General features: G+C 47.3%; 1 protein-coding gene across 1 annotated transcript; it reads right to left on the bottom strand.

Annotated features, from left to right (window-relative positions):
• Window positions 1-776: 776 nt before the first annotated feature.
• MCL1 (MCL1 apoptosis regulator, BCL2 family member) lies at window positions 777-5,826 on the bottom strand. The gene is made up of 3 exons (XM_054997925.1): window positions 5,158-5,826; window positions 2,645-2,892; window positions 777-2,026 (listed from the first exon to the last, which is right to left on the bottom strand). The coding sequence occupies exons 1-3, from the start codon at window positions 5,798-5,800 to the stop codon at window positions 1,910-1,912; spliced, it is 1,008 nt and encodes a 335-aa protein (XP_054853900.1). The 5' UTR covers window positions 5,801-5,826; the 3' UTR covers window positions 777-1,909.
• Window positions 5,827-17,662: the final 11,836 nt, after the last annotated feature.

Below are 17,662 nucleotides of genomic sequence, written 5' to 3' on the forward strand. Positions count from 1 at the left end.
CCTTTGGACCTAGACTGTGTGTGAGGGCACGACTCTAGTCATGCACACTTCTTAAATTTCAGGAAATACAGTACAGCGCTCCAAAAATATTAACTAATCCTGGCACCAGTTGAATTTTCATTAGGTTTAAGACTCTGAGAACTATGGGTCATGGAAGCAACAGCTGGGCCAAGACAGCCCCATTGGCCAAATCCAGGCCACAGCTCACCATTGGCTAGAGGCATGGGAGGCAGGCATGTCGCTGGGCCTGAGATGAGAAACCATAGTCAAGAAGCAGTGAGGAACAGCACGTCACAAGTAAACCTTCTGCTGGCCACAGACCAAAGTGTTTTCTGCAAACTAGGCCCAACTGGGATGTCTAGCCTCATTCAGTTACAAGCCTTTGGGTGACAACTTAAGAGGGCACTGCACTCAGGTCTGGACCAGCTACTATCAGTTTGGCCACTGAGAAAGACACACACGTCCTCAGTTCTGATGCTTTCGTATTTCTGCCTCAGTAGAAGGCAAAGATGACAACTGTGAACAACGGTTGTATCAGACAGTTTATGTAAACAAGCAAGCCTGATGATAGCACCATGGTCTCTTATTGCTTTGCTTTTCGATTTTTGCATCTGCCATAATTTGGTCTGCACAAATCTAACATTACAGTGAAGATGTCGTTCAACCAACTACAACGCAAGCCAACTTTAAAACTCTTCTTCCCACCAGAATTCAAGAAACCCGAAGTTTATAAAATGTCACCCTGAACCTTTGAAAGAAAAACCTGAAATTCGAGCTTGTGCTTCAATGCATTTGCATTGCCAACTTAATGGAGTCATTTTATTCTTTATTCTTAGAGACAAATATGACATTCACTTGTAATTTTAGCTTTAAAATTAATGTTAAAGAAATGGAAAATGCCTAGCATCAATTCAAAATGTGCCCTCAACTATAGGAAAAAAAATAATAACCAAAGGACTACAGCCATCCAGTAACTGGGCAAGGTAACCAGACTATGCCAAGAAACTGTATGTTACTTGAGCATGTTAAACAGAATTTTCTGGAAGGTCCAGCATTTTTCTTTTAAAGGGGGGGGGCTAAGGAATAGTTTCAAAAGCTGACTCTGATTACATTCAAAACCCTCTTTACAACCTTACCGAAAGATAAAGCTCTGCAAAAATGTACACTTTGTACAGTTTCAGACATATGTACAGAGTCCTGCTTAGCTTCCCCAGGAACTTTTAACATATTTACAGTCTGTGCTCCCTTCTTACAGAGCTGCACGTGTCCTTGGGAGCTATGGCAGTGTACTGCTTCCAAGATTTATTGGGGGAGGGATCGAAACAAAACTGTAGAGCTAAGTACAAAAGAATCAGCCCTTAAGAGAACACGAGGAGGAGTCAGAATGGGGTTTTTTTTTTGAGGTCATAAGTCAATTTCACTCCGCTGTGGACAATGCACAACTGTGCCAGCCAACAGATAAAGGCATTCTGTGTGCACCTGAAGATTCTTCTTTTTCACATCACAAACTTCCATTTCATCCCAAGCTCTACCCGCTTATGAGGTGGTATTTCAGATACTGCTTGGCCTATGATCACAACTTTGTGCGAATGGGATACGTATCCGCAAGTTATGACACCGAGCTCAATATAGCTGTGGGGTAGTCCACGACCAAGGTTTGTGCTCTGGCGGGCTTCAAGTCCTCTTAACTTGCTCTCGTGCTGCTTCTAGGAAGCTGAGTGCACATTTCTTCACTTTCAGATCTACTCCCACCTGCAAAACCATCCTTGCTGGTTACCTTCTATAACTGACAGTTCTTGCCAAATATTCCACAGGATTTCCAGACGTTTATTCTCCCATCAGCTCAGCTTTCTAGCCACAACAGGAACAGTAGTCCAGACTAGCTCCGCTCAGGGAGCGCTCTCCTGGCTCACCGGATCATGTATGCCAAGCCTGCTCCTAGTCCCGCAACACTTGCGAAAGCCATCAGAACATTTCTGATGCTGCTTTCGATGTCCTCTACATGGAAGAACTTAACACATCCCTCCTAGAAGAAAGAATTGGATCGTTAATTGCTTTTAGGCACCAGCATCTTCAGGACGCTGTAAAAATGCACAGCATAAAAATGAAGAGGTCCACACACTGAGCCAAGTTCACAAAGTTATCTAAAACTGTGTTGGAGAGGTTTGGTGTATCAAGAAACTGCAGGACAGAATGTGTGTGTGTAATAGGTGTGTACATATACACACCTGAGATTTGTTCCCCACACCTTACCCCTATCTTCTATGGACTCACATACATTTAAAACTCCTCTGGTGGGAAATGGATGCAAGTATGACCTTTTCAGTGAGAAGGACAAGCAACCATAAAAGGGTATAGGCTTCTGGTAGAGTAATTACTTCAGCCTCTACATGTATGCCTGATTACACCTGGAAGGAGTTACCAGATAAAAGGTAATGAAGCAACCTCCTCTACTTGTGAGGTCCCAGGTTCAATCCTAGGCATTTCCAGTTAAAAAAATCGGATAGTAAATGATGTGAAAGACTTCTGCCCAAGACCCTGGAGTGTGCTGTCAGTCTGCATATATATATATAGTGATGGACCAATGGCCTGATTTAGTATACGGCAGCTTCATGTCTTCAAATAAGCTCTGCTGTTGACTCACCCAGGCGTTATGACAGACTAGCCATTCTCGTTTGTCCGTCACCAGCACATCGGTGATTATCTCTGCCAAAGGAATAATGTTGCTCTCCTGGTTTATACTCGTCAGGTATTTGGCAACGAAAGCACCAAAGGAGATGACCGTCACAATCCGTCCCCAGTTTGTTATGCCATCGCTGAAAACATGCTTTGAAACTTCTGAAACAGACTTCAAGTCCTCCTTGTTCTTGATTTCCAATTTCTTAAGCATTCCTAAGGAAGAAAGGGACGAGTGTTAAGCGAGGACTGAAGGGACACGGGCTGGAGATACAACAGCAACAACCGATTTATAGGCCGCCCTTCAGGACAACTTAACAGCCACTCAGAGCAGTTTCCAAAGTGTGTTACTATTATCCTCGCAACCATCACCCTGTGAGGTGACAAAGTGCTGTGCCTCTTTTGAACATTACTAAACAAAGTACCACCCTCTCTTCCAAACAAAAAGCCTGGAAAGAACATTTATCTTTGTGCAAAAGCTTCCCATACAAAATAATCTTCGTAGCAAACATGTTTTAGAGTAGCTTCAACTAGCACTTTCTAGGCGGAAGCCTAGACCACGGGCTGGACCACAAGCTGTTACTTCTACACTTTAATACAAAAAAAGGATATCTAAAGAGCTGCAGAACTTTTGACTTTTTTTCAAGTAGTCTTCTCAGCAGCTTCAGTACAACTCACTGCTCTGCTATGAAACAATAACTCAGTGCCACTTCAGAAATTCAGGAGCAGCTGAAATCTACAGGAAATTACTCAAACCCGTTCTTATCCATTTCAGAACAGGGGAGTAAGAACCCACATAAATGTTGTTTGTTTGTTTTACACAGTAGGGCAATTATGCAGAAGGCTTAAAGCCAACAGCAAGCATATGCTAAGGTTCCCATGGGACTCAACTCCTTTAATGAGTTCTCCTAGCCCTTCCCATTTCAGGAAAGGAGTACTACCCGAGGGAGAAGGCTGTGCCATTCTCATTTCTGTAAATTTAGGGTTTAATAGAAGATTGTCTGTAGCAGCTCTTCAAAAAACTACTGTCAAGTTTCAAAGATGATCTTATGATCTAGTATACTGGTTCACCCAAAAGCTGTCAAGATGTAAATGCGAGTTCAACTCGCAGAATATTCCAGTTGGTGAATACTTTAAGGCCACTTTCAAATTTTCAGTATTTAATATGTTACCGTAATACATTAAAGTCTGAAGCAAACAATGAGATCCCAGATAAATTCAGGAAACTGGCAGTGAAATAGGAAGTCAGTTCGTAGGCAGGCAGAGTTCGCCGTCTTTGATGACTATGTTTACTGTGTTATTCTTTGCTTACTTGGCAGCTGCAGGATGTGAGCAAGAGTTCTAGCTAATCTATAACCAGATTATCTGCATGCAGGGGGGTTTACCGCTCCTCCCAAGGAACAAAGTTGAGTTTCATTTCTGCTCGCTGTGGCGTTTTCGAAATGATTCTCAGCTCTAAGCAGGGAGGAGGAAGTGGAGACACAGCTAAGCCGCTGCCACCCCCCACTGGCTACTAGGGTGGGCTAACCCTGTTTAAGGATCAGGGGCAAGTTGGCACTGCCTTGCTGCACAAGAGAAAGGCCGTAGCTTAGCAGCCGTGCCTACATAAGGTCCCAGACAGCTGGAGGGGGGGGGGACTCTACTGCCTAACACCCTGGGAGAGTCATTGCCAGTCAGCCCACAAGACTGATCTTGACACACACCAATGGTCTGACTCAGAAAAAGATTGCTTCATGCACTCCCCCCAGCCCTTCACTCATGGCCAAGTGGACTCAGAATGCCAGACTAGATCTCAGAGACCCAGGTTTGAATCTCCAGTCTGAATACCATGGAAGCTGTCTGGGTGACCTTGGGCCAGTCCCACCCTCCCAGCCTACCCTACCTTGTAGGGTTGTGATAAGATAGAAGAGAGAAGAACAAACTGCTTCAGCCCTCCCAATTATGGAAAATGGAAGAGCATAAATGAAGTTAGCATGTATAGTGGTTAGAGCAGACTAAGATCCGGGAGGCCCAAGTTTGAATCCCCACACTGCCACAGAAGCTGGTTGGGTGACCTAGGTTTGAGAACAGCTGAAGCTGAGTCCCCTGGGGCCTTAGAGACCAACAAGATTCTGAGAATTTGAGTCCACTGGGGCCTTTTAAAGACCACCAAGATACTGAGTCCAGTGTGACCTCAGAGCCCATCAAGATCCCCAGAATTTCAATTCAGTGGGATCTTTAGAGTGTCCTTCTTCAAACACGAGAAGCTCCCTTCTGGCTGGGATATAAAGGCTGAGGGATCTCCATTGTGGCTCATTTCTGAAGAAAGGAGCTCTGACCCCCCCGCCCCCGAAGGACGTCTTGTTGGCCTCTCAGGCCCCACAGACCCTGGCCTACCTCACAGGGTTGTTGTGAGGATATAACGGGGGGGGGGAAGAACCACACCAGCCCCCCCGGGCCCCCACAGGCCAGAATACCGCGGCGGCAGCGCCCCCTGCCCACCTTGGAAGGCCAGCTGGTGCTTCTCGAGGATGCCGTCGCCCACCCGGCGCAGCGTCTCCACGGCGCGGGCCACGCGCGGCGAGGAGGGCCCCCCCAGGCGGCCCTTGCCCCCCGCCTGGCCGTCCTTGGGCCCCTGGGCGGCCTCCAGCAGGTACCGCAGGACCACCTCCAGCGTCTCCTCGCGCAGGCCGTCTCCCTCGGGGGCGGCGTCGGGGGCGGCGTCGGCGGGGGCCTCCTCCGGGTCGGAGGCGGTGGGCGAGGGGACGAACGGGCCGCCCTGGGGCTCGGCGCCGGCCTCGGGCTCGCAGCCGTCCAGCTCCTCCTCGGGCAGCGGCAGCTTGGTGGGCCTCAACGGCAGCGGCCGCGGCCAGCCAATCAGCGAGCGGGGCGCCTCCAGGGGCCCAATCAGCGAGCGGGGCGCCCCCTCCAGGGGCCCAATCAGCGCCCGCGGGGCCCCCGCGCGGCACCCCCCACCAATCAGCGCCCGCGGCCCCTCAGGGGGCGCCCAGGGGAGGAGGCCCGCCGGCGTCGGGGTCGTGGCCGCGGTCGTCGCCCCCTCCGCGCTCTTCGCTTCGGCCGCCACGGCCGGCCCGCCTCCGTAGCACAAGTGGACCCCGAACATCTTCTCCTTGATCGACAACATGGCGGACTCCTGAACGTCGTCTGTGACTAGGGGGCAGCGCAGAGCCGGCCGCTCCAGCTTTATATAGCCGACGGGACGTCTGGCGTCACAGGACGCAAAAGGGGGCGTGGCCAGAGGGAGGGGCGGAGGTTCCGCCAGCAGGGCAGCTGCGGGGGGCGGGGCTTAGGGGGAGGATGCAGGCGTGATTGACAGGGAAGGGGAAGTCTTTTCCTTTCTTGCCAACCTCCAGGTGGGGGCTGGAGACCTCCCAGAATTGCAGCTGATCTCCAGGCGAGGCCAGTTCTGCCCTTGGAGGAAACGGCAACTGCAGAGGTTGGACTCGATGGCGGGACCCTGCTGAGGTCTCCTCCCCAACCCCCACCCCAAATCTCCAGGAATTTCCCAGCTTGGAGCTGGCAACCCTGGAAGGGAAGAGGGAGAGTTCAAGATCGGCCCTGGGGCCCAAAGGATGAAAGTCCCCTGGAGCCATCAGGGGCGGGCGTGAGTCGTGCCTGGAGAACCCGGGCTTGCTCTCCTCCTCTCGTTATGCAAGGGCACCGTGGGCCGGGGGAGCAGTCTGGGTTTTTCAAAGGCCCACAAAGAAAAACCGAAACACATAACGGAATTTCCCTCCATTGCTCTGTTGCTGCCAGCCGTGTCAGTTATCACTAAAGACCTATGCTCGCTGAACAGGGGGGGAAGCCCTCCAAGGGGCTACCGTTGCCAGCCTCCAGGTGGTGGCTGGAGAGCTCGCAAAATTGCACCTGAGCTCCAAACCACAGCTGCTTTGGAGGGTAACCTCTATGGCACTAGTCCCTGCTGTGATTTATTGATTGGACTGATTTATTACGTTTGTAGTCTCCTCTCGTACAGGCTCAGAGCAGATGACGACAAGATATTCATTTGCATTAAAATTATCATAAACAGATCCATCATAGAAACAAAATCGAAAATTGATTTTGCTATTATTTGGACAGGAACGCAGTTTCAGTAGTTCCCAAAAGAGGTCACATGTCAGGTGGCCCCGCCCACCTGACTCTCGGCCATTTTGGACCCGTTTTGGCCTGGATCGGGCCGAAACGGCCTGGATCGGGCCTCTGATGGGCGGTGGATCACTCTCCTGCTCATCAGCAGCCCGACCATTTTGGACCCCTTTTTTAGCCATTTTCAGCCCCTTTTTGCCATTTTGGGCCCAGTTTTGGCCCTGAACGGCCAGGATTGGGTCCAAAACCGCCAGGATAGGTGATGTCGGGGTGTGGCACATGCAAATCAGTTATACTAATGACACACTTTCGGCGATGGCAATAGGCGTGGCATATGCTAATGAGTTATGCTAATAAGTTCCTCCAGCTTTTTCTATGAAATGACCCCTGGCTACTACAGACTAATACGGCTAACTCCTCTGGATCATAGAAACGATCCTGGATGGCAGCCCATTTCCCCCAGCCTCTAGTAAAACATTTCCATGGAGTGAGAGGTGAAGAACATCAGGGCTCCCATTGATGGAAACCGGGGTGGGGGTCTCACTAGCCCCCCAACAGGAGACCGGCAGGCAGCTCACCCATGGCTCAGCCTCAGCCATATGCTGAGATCCTGCCCCCGCCCAAACCCGGCCTTCCCCAGGCCAAAATCTCCAGGAATTTCCCAGCCTGGAGCTGCCAACCTCCAAGGGTGGCTTACAGAAAAGAGTTGCGGTCTGGGAAGACACTGCTTGGAATCTCACGGGGATGTACTCCCCGCACCTTGTGGGCTGGAGATGGGTAGCAGTCCATGGGAGCACCTGCTTGGATCAGCACTAAAGCTTTGTGTAGTCGCTTTCTATTAAACTGCATCCCGGACGAATTTCATAAAGATCAGAAATATTTTATAATACATGCAGTGACAGCAACTAGAATTTTATTAGCATCTTACTGGAAACAACTAATACCAACTCTAGAAGAACTACTGGGGAAGATTATGGAAACTTCGGAAATGGAGAAATTGACGATGATATTAAAAGGGAAAATGGAAGAAGAATTCGCTGGACCCTGGACACCGTTTTATAACTGGATTACCAATACATATAAAGACTTGCCTTTGCCAAGAATGTAAAAGGACTCAAATGTTTCATCATTAATAGTATATTTTATTATTAAGAATGTTTAATGATATATTGAGCATTGCTGTAAGCAGGATATTATGGATATATTTACCTTTCTTTCTCTCACTTTTCTACCTATACTCTCTGTTCTTATTTCTTCCCTTTTTTCTACTCGATTTGCTATCTATTTGAAAACCATTAAAATGTTTTTTTAAAAAAAGATTTGTGGAGTCACAAAACTCCCTCTTTTTGCTTGGTCATCATCATCATCTTCATCCCTTTCTCACGGAGATCCAAGGCGGATTGCACAATACAAGTGGAATACAATATAATCAACAGCTAGGACATGCACTGAATAAGGTAGAACGAACCACAGTTCGTATTCAGTGAACAGATACAGTAGGGTACGGTAGCAGAAAATTTGAAAACAAGCATCGAGATGAAACCTTCCTGAAACAATGCACAACTAATTTCCATGGCATGAAGTCTCTTTTCTCAGCCTCAACACCCTGCTCCCCAGAAACCCAATTTGCAACAGGGAGATAATAAAACTAGCCTGTTGCACAGCTATTGCAGTGATAGCAAGGGCAGTTTACGTGAAATGCTTTGAAAACAAAAAGTGCAATAGAAATAGAAATGGATCATGTCCAAGCCTCCAATCACTCCCGCGTTGATAATGTTTATTGTTATTGCACTCAGCCCTTACGTTGCACCATGTGAAAATATTGCTCCTGCCTGTCAGATCACCTTCCCGAGATAAATCAGAAACCTCATTCGGCTATATATCCAGAGGAGTTAGCCATGTTAGTCTGTAGTAGCAAAATAGTAAAGAGTCCAGTAGCACCTTGAAGACTAGCCAACTTTATTGTAGCATAAGCTTTCGAGAACCACAGCTCTCATTGTCAGATGCATCTTCAGCTTTCGAGAACCATAGCTCTCTTCATCAGATGCATTGTCAGTTTTTGAGAACCACAGCTCTCTTTGTCAGGTGCATCATCAGCTTTTGAGAACCACAGCTCTCTTTGTCAGATACATCTGACGAAGACAGCTGTGGTTCTCGAAAGCTTATGCTATAATAAAGTTGGTTAGTCTTAAAGGTGCTACTGGACTCTTTACTATTTTGCTACTACAGACTAACATGGCTAACCCCTCTGGATATATAGCCGAATGAGGTTTCTGATTTATCTCGGGAAGGTGATCTGACAGGCAGAAGCAATATTTTCACATGGTGCAACGTAAGACCTCCAAAACGTCCTATCATTAACAGTCTTGCTCAGGTCTTGCAAACTGGAGACTGTGGCTTCGTTGACTGAGTCAAGCCATCTCATTTTGGGTCTTCCTCTTTTCCTACTGTCTTCCACTTACCTAGCATTTTCTAGTAATAATACGCACCCCCCTTTTAAGTAACCCTTAGAGCCCAGTACTTCCACCCATATGGCTTCTGTTGTAGTGTGCATTCTCCTAATGTTTTCTAGCATATCTGATTCTATGCCATCTTTGATATACAATGCAACACCTCACAGAATCACAGAGTTGGAAGGGGCCATACAGACCTTCTAGTACAACCCCCTGCCCAGTGCAGGATGAGCCTAAAGCATCCCTGACAAATATTCATCCAGCCTCTTCTTGAAAACTGCCAGTGAAGGGGAGCTCACCACCTCTCTAGGCAGCTGATTCCACCTTTGAGCTACTCTGACCGTGAAAAAGTTTTTCCTAATATCCAGTCGGTACCTTTCTGCATGTAATTTAAGCCTGTTGCTTTGGGTCCTACCCTCTGCTGCCAACTGGAACAGCTCATTGCCCTCCTCCAAATGACAGCCTCTCAAATATTTAAAGACAGCAATCATGTCCCCCCTCAATCTTTTCTTCTCCAAATGAAGAACATAAGAGAAGCCATGTTGGATCAGACCAATGGCCCATCCAGTCCAACACTCTGTGTCATACAGTGGCCAAAAACCAGGTGTCCTCAGGAGGTCTGCCAGTGGGGAAGGGACACTAGAAGCCCCCCCCCCACTGATTGCCCCCCCAAACACCAAGAATACAGAGCATCACTGCCATAGACAGAGACTTCCATCTCTACCTGGTGGCTAAGAGCCACTGATAGACCTCTGCTCCATATGTTTATCCAGTCCCCTCTGGAAGCTGTCTATGCTTGAAGCTGCCCCCACCTCCTGAGGCAGTGAATTCCACGTGTTAATCACTCTTTCTTCATAGGGGAAGTGTCCCATCCCTTTCATCGTTCTGGTTGCCCTTTTCTGCACTTTCCCAGTGCTATAATATCTTTTTTGAGGTGTGGTGACCAGAATTGTACACAGTATTCCAAATGAGGTCGTGCCACTATATCAACATTTTCAGTGAGTTATCCACCACGACTCCAAGATCTCTCTCTTGGTCAGTCTCCGCTAGTTTGGACCCCATCATTGTGTATTTATATTTGGGATTTTTGGCCCCAATGTGCATTACTTTGCACTTGGCCACGTTGAACCTCATTGTCCACATTGACGCCCACTCGCCCAGCCTCGACAGATCCCTTTGGAGTGCCTCACAATCCTCCCCGGTTCTCACCACCCTGAACAATTTAGTGTCATCCACTTCACAGTTTACTCCCAACTCCAAATCATTAATGAACAAGTTAAAAAGCACCAGACCCAGTACTGAGCCCTGCGGTACCCCACTGCTTACCACTCTCCACTGTGAATATTGCCCATTTATACTCACTCTCTGCTTCCTATTCATTAGCCAGTTTTTGATCCACGAGAGGACTTGTCCTTTTACCCCATGACTATTGAGCTTACTTAGCAGCCTTTGATGAGGAACTAAACATTCCCAAGGCCCTCAGCCATTCCTCCTAGGGCTCAGTCTCCAGACTCCTGATCATCCTCGTCGCTCTCTTCTGTACCCTCTTGATTTTGTCCACATCCTTTTTGAAGGGAGGCCTCCAGAACTGCACACAATACTCCAGGTGCGGCCTGACCAAGGAAGTATAGAGAGGGAATATGACCTCCAGCGATTTCGGTGCAATGGCCCTTTTGATACAACCCAAGACTGAGTTTGCCTTTTTTTGCCACCGCATCACACTGACTGCTCATATTTAGTTTACAGTCCACTCTTACCCCAAGATCTCCCCCGCATACACTATCCCCTGTCCAGTAACCCCCATCCGTATCCCCCATCCAGTATTGGGATGTCTGTATCCCATTGATTTCCCCCATTCTCCCATGAGACATCCACTATATCTAAATTGTCATTTAGCAACAAGCACTCCAGCTCTCCCATCTTGGCTCAAAGGCTTCTTGCATTGGCATACAGACATCTATAACGGGCTTCCCTCTCCAATAACCCTCGCTTCCCTCAGCTTCTTGGCCTCTTTTGTACAGGATCAACAGGATCCAGAAAGTTCACCAGTGCCTAACAATTCTAACGCCTTCCTCCCAGCACCGCTTTCTCACCCGTGCACTGGAACCCCTCAGCCCTGCCTGTCTAGGTTGCCCTGTGTGTGGACCCAGTAGCAGTTCTGAGAATGCGACCTTTAAGAACATGGCGCTTAACTTTCTGCCTAGATCTAGAGGAGTTAGCCATGTTAGTCTGCAGTTGCAAAACAGTAAAGAGTCCAGTAGCACCTTTAAGACTAACCGACTTTATTGTAGCACAAGCTTTCGAGAGCCACAGCTCTCTTCGTCACACGCAACTTTCTGCCTAGTAACCCAAAGATTTCTTCCAGGAAATGTCATCAGTGTCAACGTGCACCACAACTCCATGCATCAAGCATGCACACAGAGTTTCTGTCCAGTGGGCAGGTAATCATACGCTCCCTGCAAAACACTGGAAACCACACCTCCCTTGCTGGCTTTTTGCCTTCACAGTTGGTTTGGTTGTTTAAAAGATATTTTAGGGTTAAGAAAGAGTGCTTACCTAAATCTGTGCAGATTTCCATAGCAAAAGGGATGATGTTGTGCACCACCTGCCCTTGCTTATGTGGCGGTTGTGTGCGTGCGTGTTATGTGCCGTCAAGTCGCCTCCGACCCATGGCAACCCTATGAATTAGAGTCCTCCCTAACAGACTTGCTCAGATCCTGCAAACTGGAGGACGTGGCTTCTTTTATTGAGTCAAACCATCTCCTTTTAGGTCTTCCTCTTTTCCTACTGCCTTCCACTCTTCCTCATGTTATTGACTTTTCCAGAGACTCTTGTCTTCTCATGATGTGACCAAAGTACGATAGCTTTAGTCTTGTCATTTTAGCTTCTAGGGAGAATTCAGGCTTGATTTGATCTAGAACCCACTTATTTGTCTTTTCGGCTGTCCATGGTATCCGCAAAACTCTCCTCCAGCACCACATTTCAAATGAATCCATTTTCTTCCTGTCAGCTTTCTTCACTGTCCAACTTTCACATCCATACATTGTAATGGAGAATACCATAGTTTGGATTATTTTGCTCTTGGTTCCCAGAGAGACATCTTTATCTTTAAGGATCTGCTGTAGCTCCCTCACAGCTGCTCTTCCAAGTCTCCATCTCCTTCTGATTTCTCCATTGCAGTCTCCCTGTTGGTTGATGATTGAGCCAAGGAACAGAAAATCTTGCACAATTTCAATTTCCTCATTGTCAGCTTTCAAATTGTATATTTCCTTAATAGTCATTACTTTTGTCTCCTTGATGTTCAGCTGTAATTCTGCTTTGGCGCTTTCTCCTTTAACATCCTATGGCATTGTTTATGGAAATGTCCTCGACACTGTATGGAAATGTCCTTGATATTGATTATACTAATCTCACACTATGTAATCTGCCTTGAGTCTCAGTGAGAAAGGCAGACTATGTGACATAAATAAATAAATAACCATCATCAGTAGTCGTTTCGAGTCTTCACTATTTTCTTCCAGTAACATGGTGTCATTTGCAAATCTCAAACTGATAATGTTCCTTCCACCAATTTTCAATCCACCTCTTTTTTGGGGGGTAAACTCAAACTAGAGGGGTTATCTCCTGCACTCCTTTGACCTCCTGGCTTAACTTCCAAGCTCCGCTCCCCTGTTAAAAGCTGTTTGCAAGGATTGGATGCCAACCCTGGAATGCTGGCCTCCAGGAAAGCCTTCTAGCAGCAAGCCTCTAATGCTTGCCTATGTGTTATGTGCCGTCAAGTCGCCTCCGACCTACGGCGACCCTATGAAGGAAAGACCTCCAAAAAACATCCTATCATTAACAGACTTGCTCAGATGCTGCAAACTGGAGGACGTGGCTTCTTTTACTGAGTCCAGCCATCTCGTTTTAGGTCTTCCTCTTTTCCTGTTGCCTTCCGCTTTCCCTAGCGTTATTGACTTTTCCAGAGAATCTTGTCTTCTCAGGATGTGAATGCACGCCTAGCAACCAAGGAATCTCCCATGCTTGACAGATGGGGAAGCAATGAGATGAATACGAGCAACGATCAGCTCTAGACTGGAACCACAGTGTCAGAGTAAGACCCAGGGAAGTAGGAAACCATTTGGAACACCGAGGAAGCATTTTGGAGACGTGATGACAGAGATCAGCTCTGGCTAAGCAGGACTGAAGGAAAAAGGAAGCGGAGAAGGCAGCAGAGGTGAGGGCTGCAGGGGACCCGGAGAGGGACGAAGCTGGAGGCCGAGTTAGAACAAAGCCAGCTGGAAAAGGAATTTGGGGCTGGCACTTGCCCCTCCAATCTTGGTGGCTTATTGGTACCCACAGTCTTCTTTTTGGTGGGCATCTCACTGCCATGTGTTTCCAGTGTTACAAAAAAATGTTCTGGAGGTGGGACAGTTTGGACGGCCCGAGACAATGCTAAACAAGGAAGGCATCTGATTCAATAGAAGAGGTGAGCCGGCCTGACTGGAAATGCATAGATCCACCAGTGGTTTCTGGATGTTCGTCATTTGTTTCCTTCCCATTTCTGCTGTCTCGGCAAACAGTCAGAATATGCCGAGCACCAAAGACAACAGGAAATGGTGGTTAAGTGACAGTTTCAAGCCAGCATCGCAGCTGACTTCTGCAGAAAAGCCAGCTGATTCGGAAGAAACAGAAATACAGACACTATTGGGTGTTTCCTGTGGACATTAAGAGCTGTCGATAAAATAAGGAATTTTTAAAGAGATCCAATGGCTGCTAGTCGAGTACTCCAATTGCATTTACTTTAGAGATCAGCCGTTGAAAAGATGGGGCCAACTCTGAGCCACGGACCACCAGCTGGCCCCAAGCTGCCAACTCAAAAGCAAGAGGGAGCAGTGGTTATAGCAGTGAGACTCGTGAGCAGCCCAAGAACTGCCATCTTCTCTTCTGGCGACTCGGGTTTCACAGACCAGAAAAGGACAGGGGACGTGTCTCTGCAACGATTCACAAGGATTGTTTCTAATTCGATGATGTAAATAAATAACTTTTCATTCAAAGATTGGTTATATCAGTAAGTATGGACAAATGAAAGCTCCTTGTTAGAAGGGAAAGACGTCTTGAAAAATTTTCTTTTCCACTAAGTTTGGGGTCATGGCTTCAGTAAGTAAAATAAGTTCAATGCCCATCAGCAGGGCTTTTTTTCAGCGGGAATGCGGTGGAACAGAGTTCCGGCACCTCTTGAAAATACTCGGCAATAGTGCGTGAAAATAATATTATTTCAAAGAATCCTGTGTGTTTCTTCCTCATTTCCCTCTTGAGAGTTCCGCCACCTCTTTTCCCAGAAAAAAATCCCCTGCCTATCAATAATGTAGAAAGATGCGCTGGTTTTCCTTGCAACCAAGTTCCTTCAGCTTTAGGTGCCAGAAGGTCTCACAAGGGAAATCTGATCTGAAACTGGAAGTATGTAGCGTGGTGGCTAAGTTTACAGGTGATATCGTATAAAGAGATCTCTCTGAACTGAGTGAGTGGGCAACTATGTGGCAGACAAAGTCCAGTGTTGGTGAGTGTAAGGTGATGCACATTGGAACAAAAAAAAATGCTGACTTTAAGTGTATGATGATGGGGTCTGAACTAGCCAAGACCAAGATGGAAAGAGGTCTTGGGGTTGTAGTAGATAAAGGTAAAGGTGCACCGAGTCATTACTGACCCATGGGGGGATGTCACATCACGACGTTTTCTTGGCAGACTTTTTTGTTACGGGGTGGTGGTTTGCCATTGCCTTCCCCGGTCATCTACGCTTTACCCCCAGGAAACTCATTTTACTGACCTCGGAAGGATGGAAGGCTGAGTCAACCTTGAGCCGGCTACCTGAACCAGGTCGTAAGCAGATAGCCAGATGAAAATGGCAACTCTGTGTGACAGCAGTGAAAAAAAGAGACAAACTCTGTGCTGGGGACTATTAGGAAAGAGATTATCAACAGAAGTATCAACGTAGTGTCCAGATCACGCAACGTGATGGTATCGCTCTACTCTGCTCTAGCTAGACCTCGGTGGGCGTATTGTGTTCAGTTTGGGGCATCACAGTTTAAGAAGGATGTTGACAAGCTGGAACGTGTCCAAAGACGAGGGGTCTGGCAACCAAGTCCTATGAGGAAAGGCTGAAGGAACTGGATATGTTTAGCCTGAAAAAGAGAGAACTGGTGATATGATAGTCATCTTGTCACATAGAGGACAGAGCGGAGTTGTTTTTTTGTTGCCCCCAAAATAACGGGTTAAAATTAAAGCAAAAGAGTTTTCAGCTAACCAGTAAGAACTTCTGGACAGAGCGGTTCATCGGTGCAGCAGGCTTCCTCGGGAGCCGGTGGGTTCTCCTTCCTTGGAGGTATCTAAAAAGAGGCTAGATGGCCACCTGACAGCAATAATGATTCTATGACTTAATATGAATGTACACAGATCAGGCGAGGGAGGGCATAAAGGGATGAGCCAGTATAAGGCTCCCGTGGCCCTTTCTTGCATGTTCAGGGTGATTCTGATCGCCAATCTGGGGTTGGGAAGGAATTTTCATAGCATAAACTGATGAAGACAGCTGTGGTTCTCGAAAGCTTAGGCTACAATAAAGTTGGTTAGTCTTAAAGGTGCTACTGGACTCTTTACTATTTTGCAACTACAGACTAACACAGCCAAGTCCTCTGGATCAATGTACATAACAACGGTCATGAGGCTTGAAAATGGGATTAGCCAGAGGAGGAAAGGGAGCTTCCTTCCGCCCATGGAGGCAGCAGACTTCTGAGTACCAGTGCAGGGAGGTGGTGTCTGGGGAAGCCCTCGGACTCTCTGCTTTGTTCGTTGGCCCCACGGGGCATCTGTTTGGCCCCCTGTGTGAAACCAGATGCTGGAGCATTGGTCTGACCCAGCAGGGAGGGCTCTTCTTAGGTTCTTTAGAGAAATGCATCCATATAGTACAGAGAGGAGGATGCTGAGCCATTGAAGTACCCACCGTCCTCGTCATCCTTTTGATGTTCCCTTTTCTTGATTTATTTATTTAATTCGATTTATATTCCACCCTCCCCGCAATAGCAGGCTCAGGGTGGATTACATACAATATAATACATTAAGATATAAATATATACTTTAGAATCAGATAAAATCACATAAATATTTAAAACAAAGTAGCAGCACATCTCGAGAAGATCCACCACCCAGTCCTCTCCACAAATGTTTAACAGAAAGCTGGGTGGAAGATATATTTGTTAGGGAGGACACATTTTCTTCTATTCAACCGGCAGGGAGGCCTTAGCCAGTGTCAACCATATGCCTGGCGGAACAGCTCCGTCTTACAGGCCCAGCATAAAGATAGCAGATCCGGCTGAGCCCTAGTCTCTTGAGACAGAGCGTTCTACCAGGCTGGAGCCAGGACCGAAAAGGCCCTGGCTCTGGTTGATGCTAGGCAGGCCTCCCTGGGGCCAGGGATTGTTGACAGCTGTTTGTTGCTGGATCAAAGCGTCCTCCGGGGCTCATATAGGGAGAGGTGGTCCCGCAGACACATTGGTCCCAGTCTGCATAGGGCTCTATAGGTCAGTATCAAAACCTTGATTTGGATTCAAATCCTGCTGATGAATGGGGAACATGGAGAAGGAACAGCTGAACGTTAATAAATTGCATCCGGCCGATCTGTCTCGCCAATCGTGGCTCGAATTAATGTAGTATGTTTATTCCAAAATTGCTAATCCGCAGTAAAATTTTGAGATCTGAAGTACATACCCCCAAGAGATATTCCACAAGCAACGGCCATGTTAAACTTTTTTATTTGGATTGACCAAAATTACAAAATTGTTACAAAACAGTGAGAAAGCTTTTGAGTTCCTGGGTGGTGGTGGGAAATGGGCCATTCTTTAGCAGTAGCACTTTCCTCTCCAGTCCTAACAGAAACACACAAGTCCTGTGTAAGACAGAGAATCTAAGAGCCAAACTACAAGTGACGCCTTACACAGGTTGGACACTTGTCAGCTTACCTCAAGTTTTGATGGGAAATGTAGGCGTCCTGGTTTTACAGCTTGGCTCTCCATTACAGCTGCAAGACCAGGATGCCTACATTTCCTATCAAAACTTGAGGGAAGCTGACAAGTGTCCAACCTGTGTCAGGCGTCACTTGTAGCTTGGCTCGTACTACGAGAAAGATGTTTGTCCTTATATGAACAAGGGAGGGGGTTAATTTTAAGTGGCGCACTAGGGAAAGAGTCTGTAGAAGCCACTAGTTAATATTAACTACTGGACTGCGGTCATTGTCATTAACTGCCCCCCGCCAGGAAATTCCCACTCAAAGATCACCTTTCTCCAGTTGAAAAACCTCAATAAAAAGGCATGCCTCTACTTTTGCTTCGAAAATTTCTCTGTGGACCAATATGGATACCTACAATTTTGCATCTGGATCCCACGGAACACAAGCGCAAAGGAGGTTTGTCTGTACG

This window comes from Eublepharis macularius, chromosome 1 (assembly GCF_028583425.1).
Source record: "Eublepharis macularius isolate TG4126 chromosome 1, MPM_Emac_v1.0, whole genome shotgun sequence".
Lineage (NCBI taxonomy): Eukaryota > Metazoa > Chordata > Lepidosauria > Squamata > Eublepharidae > Eublepharis > Eublepharis macularius.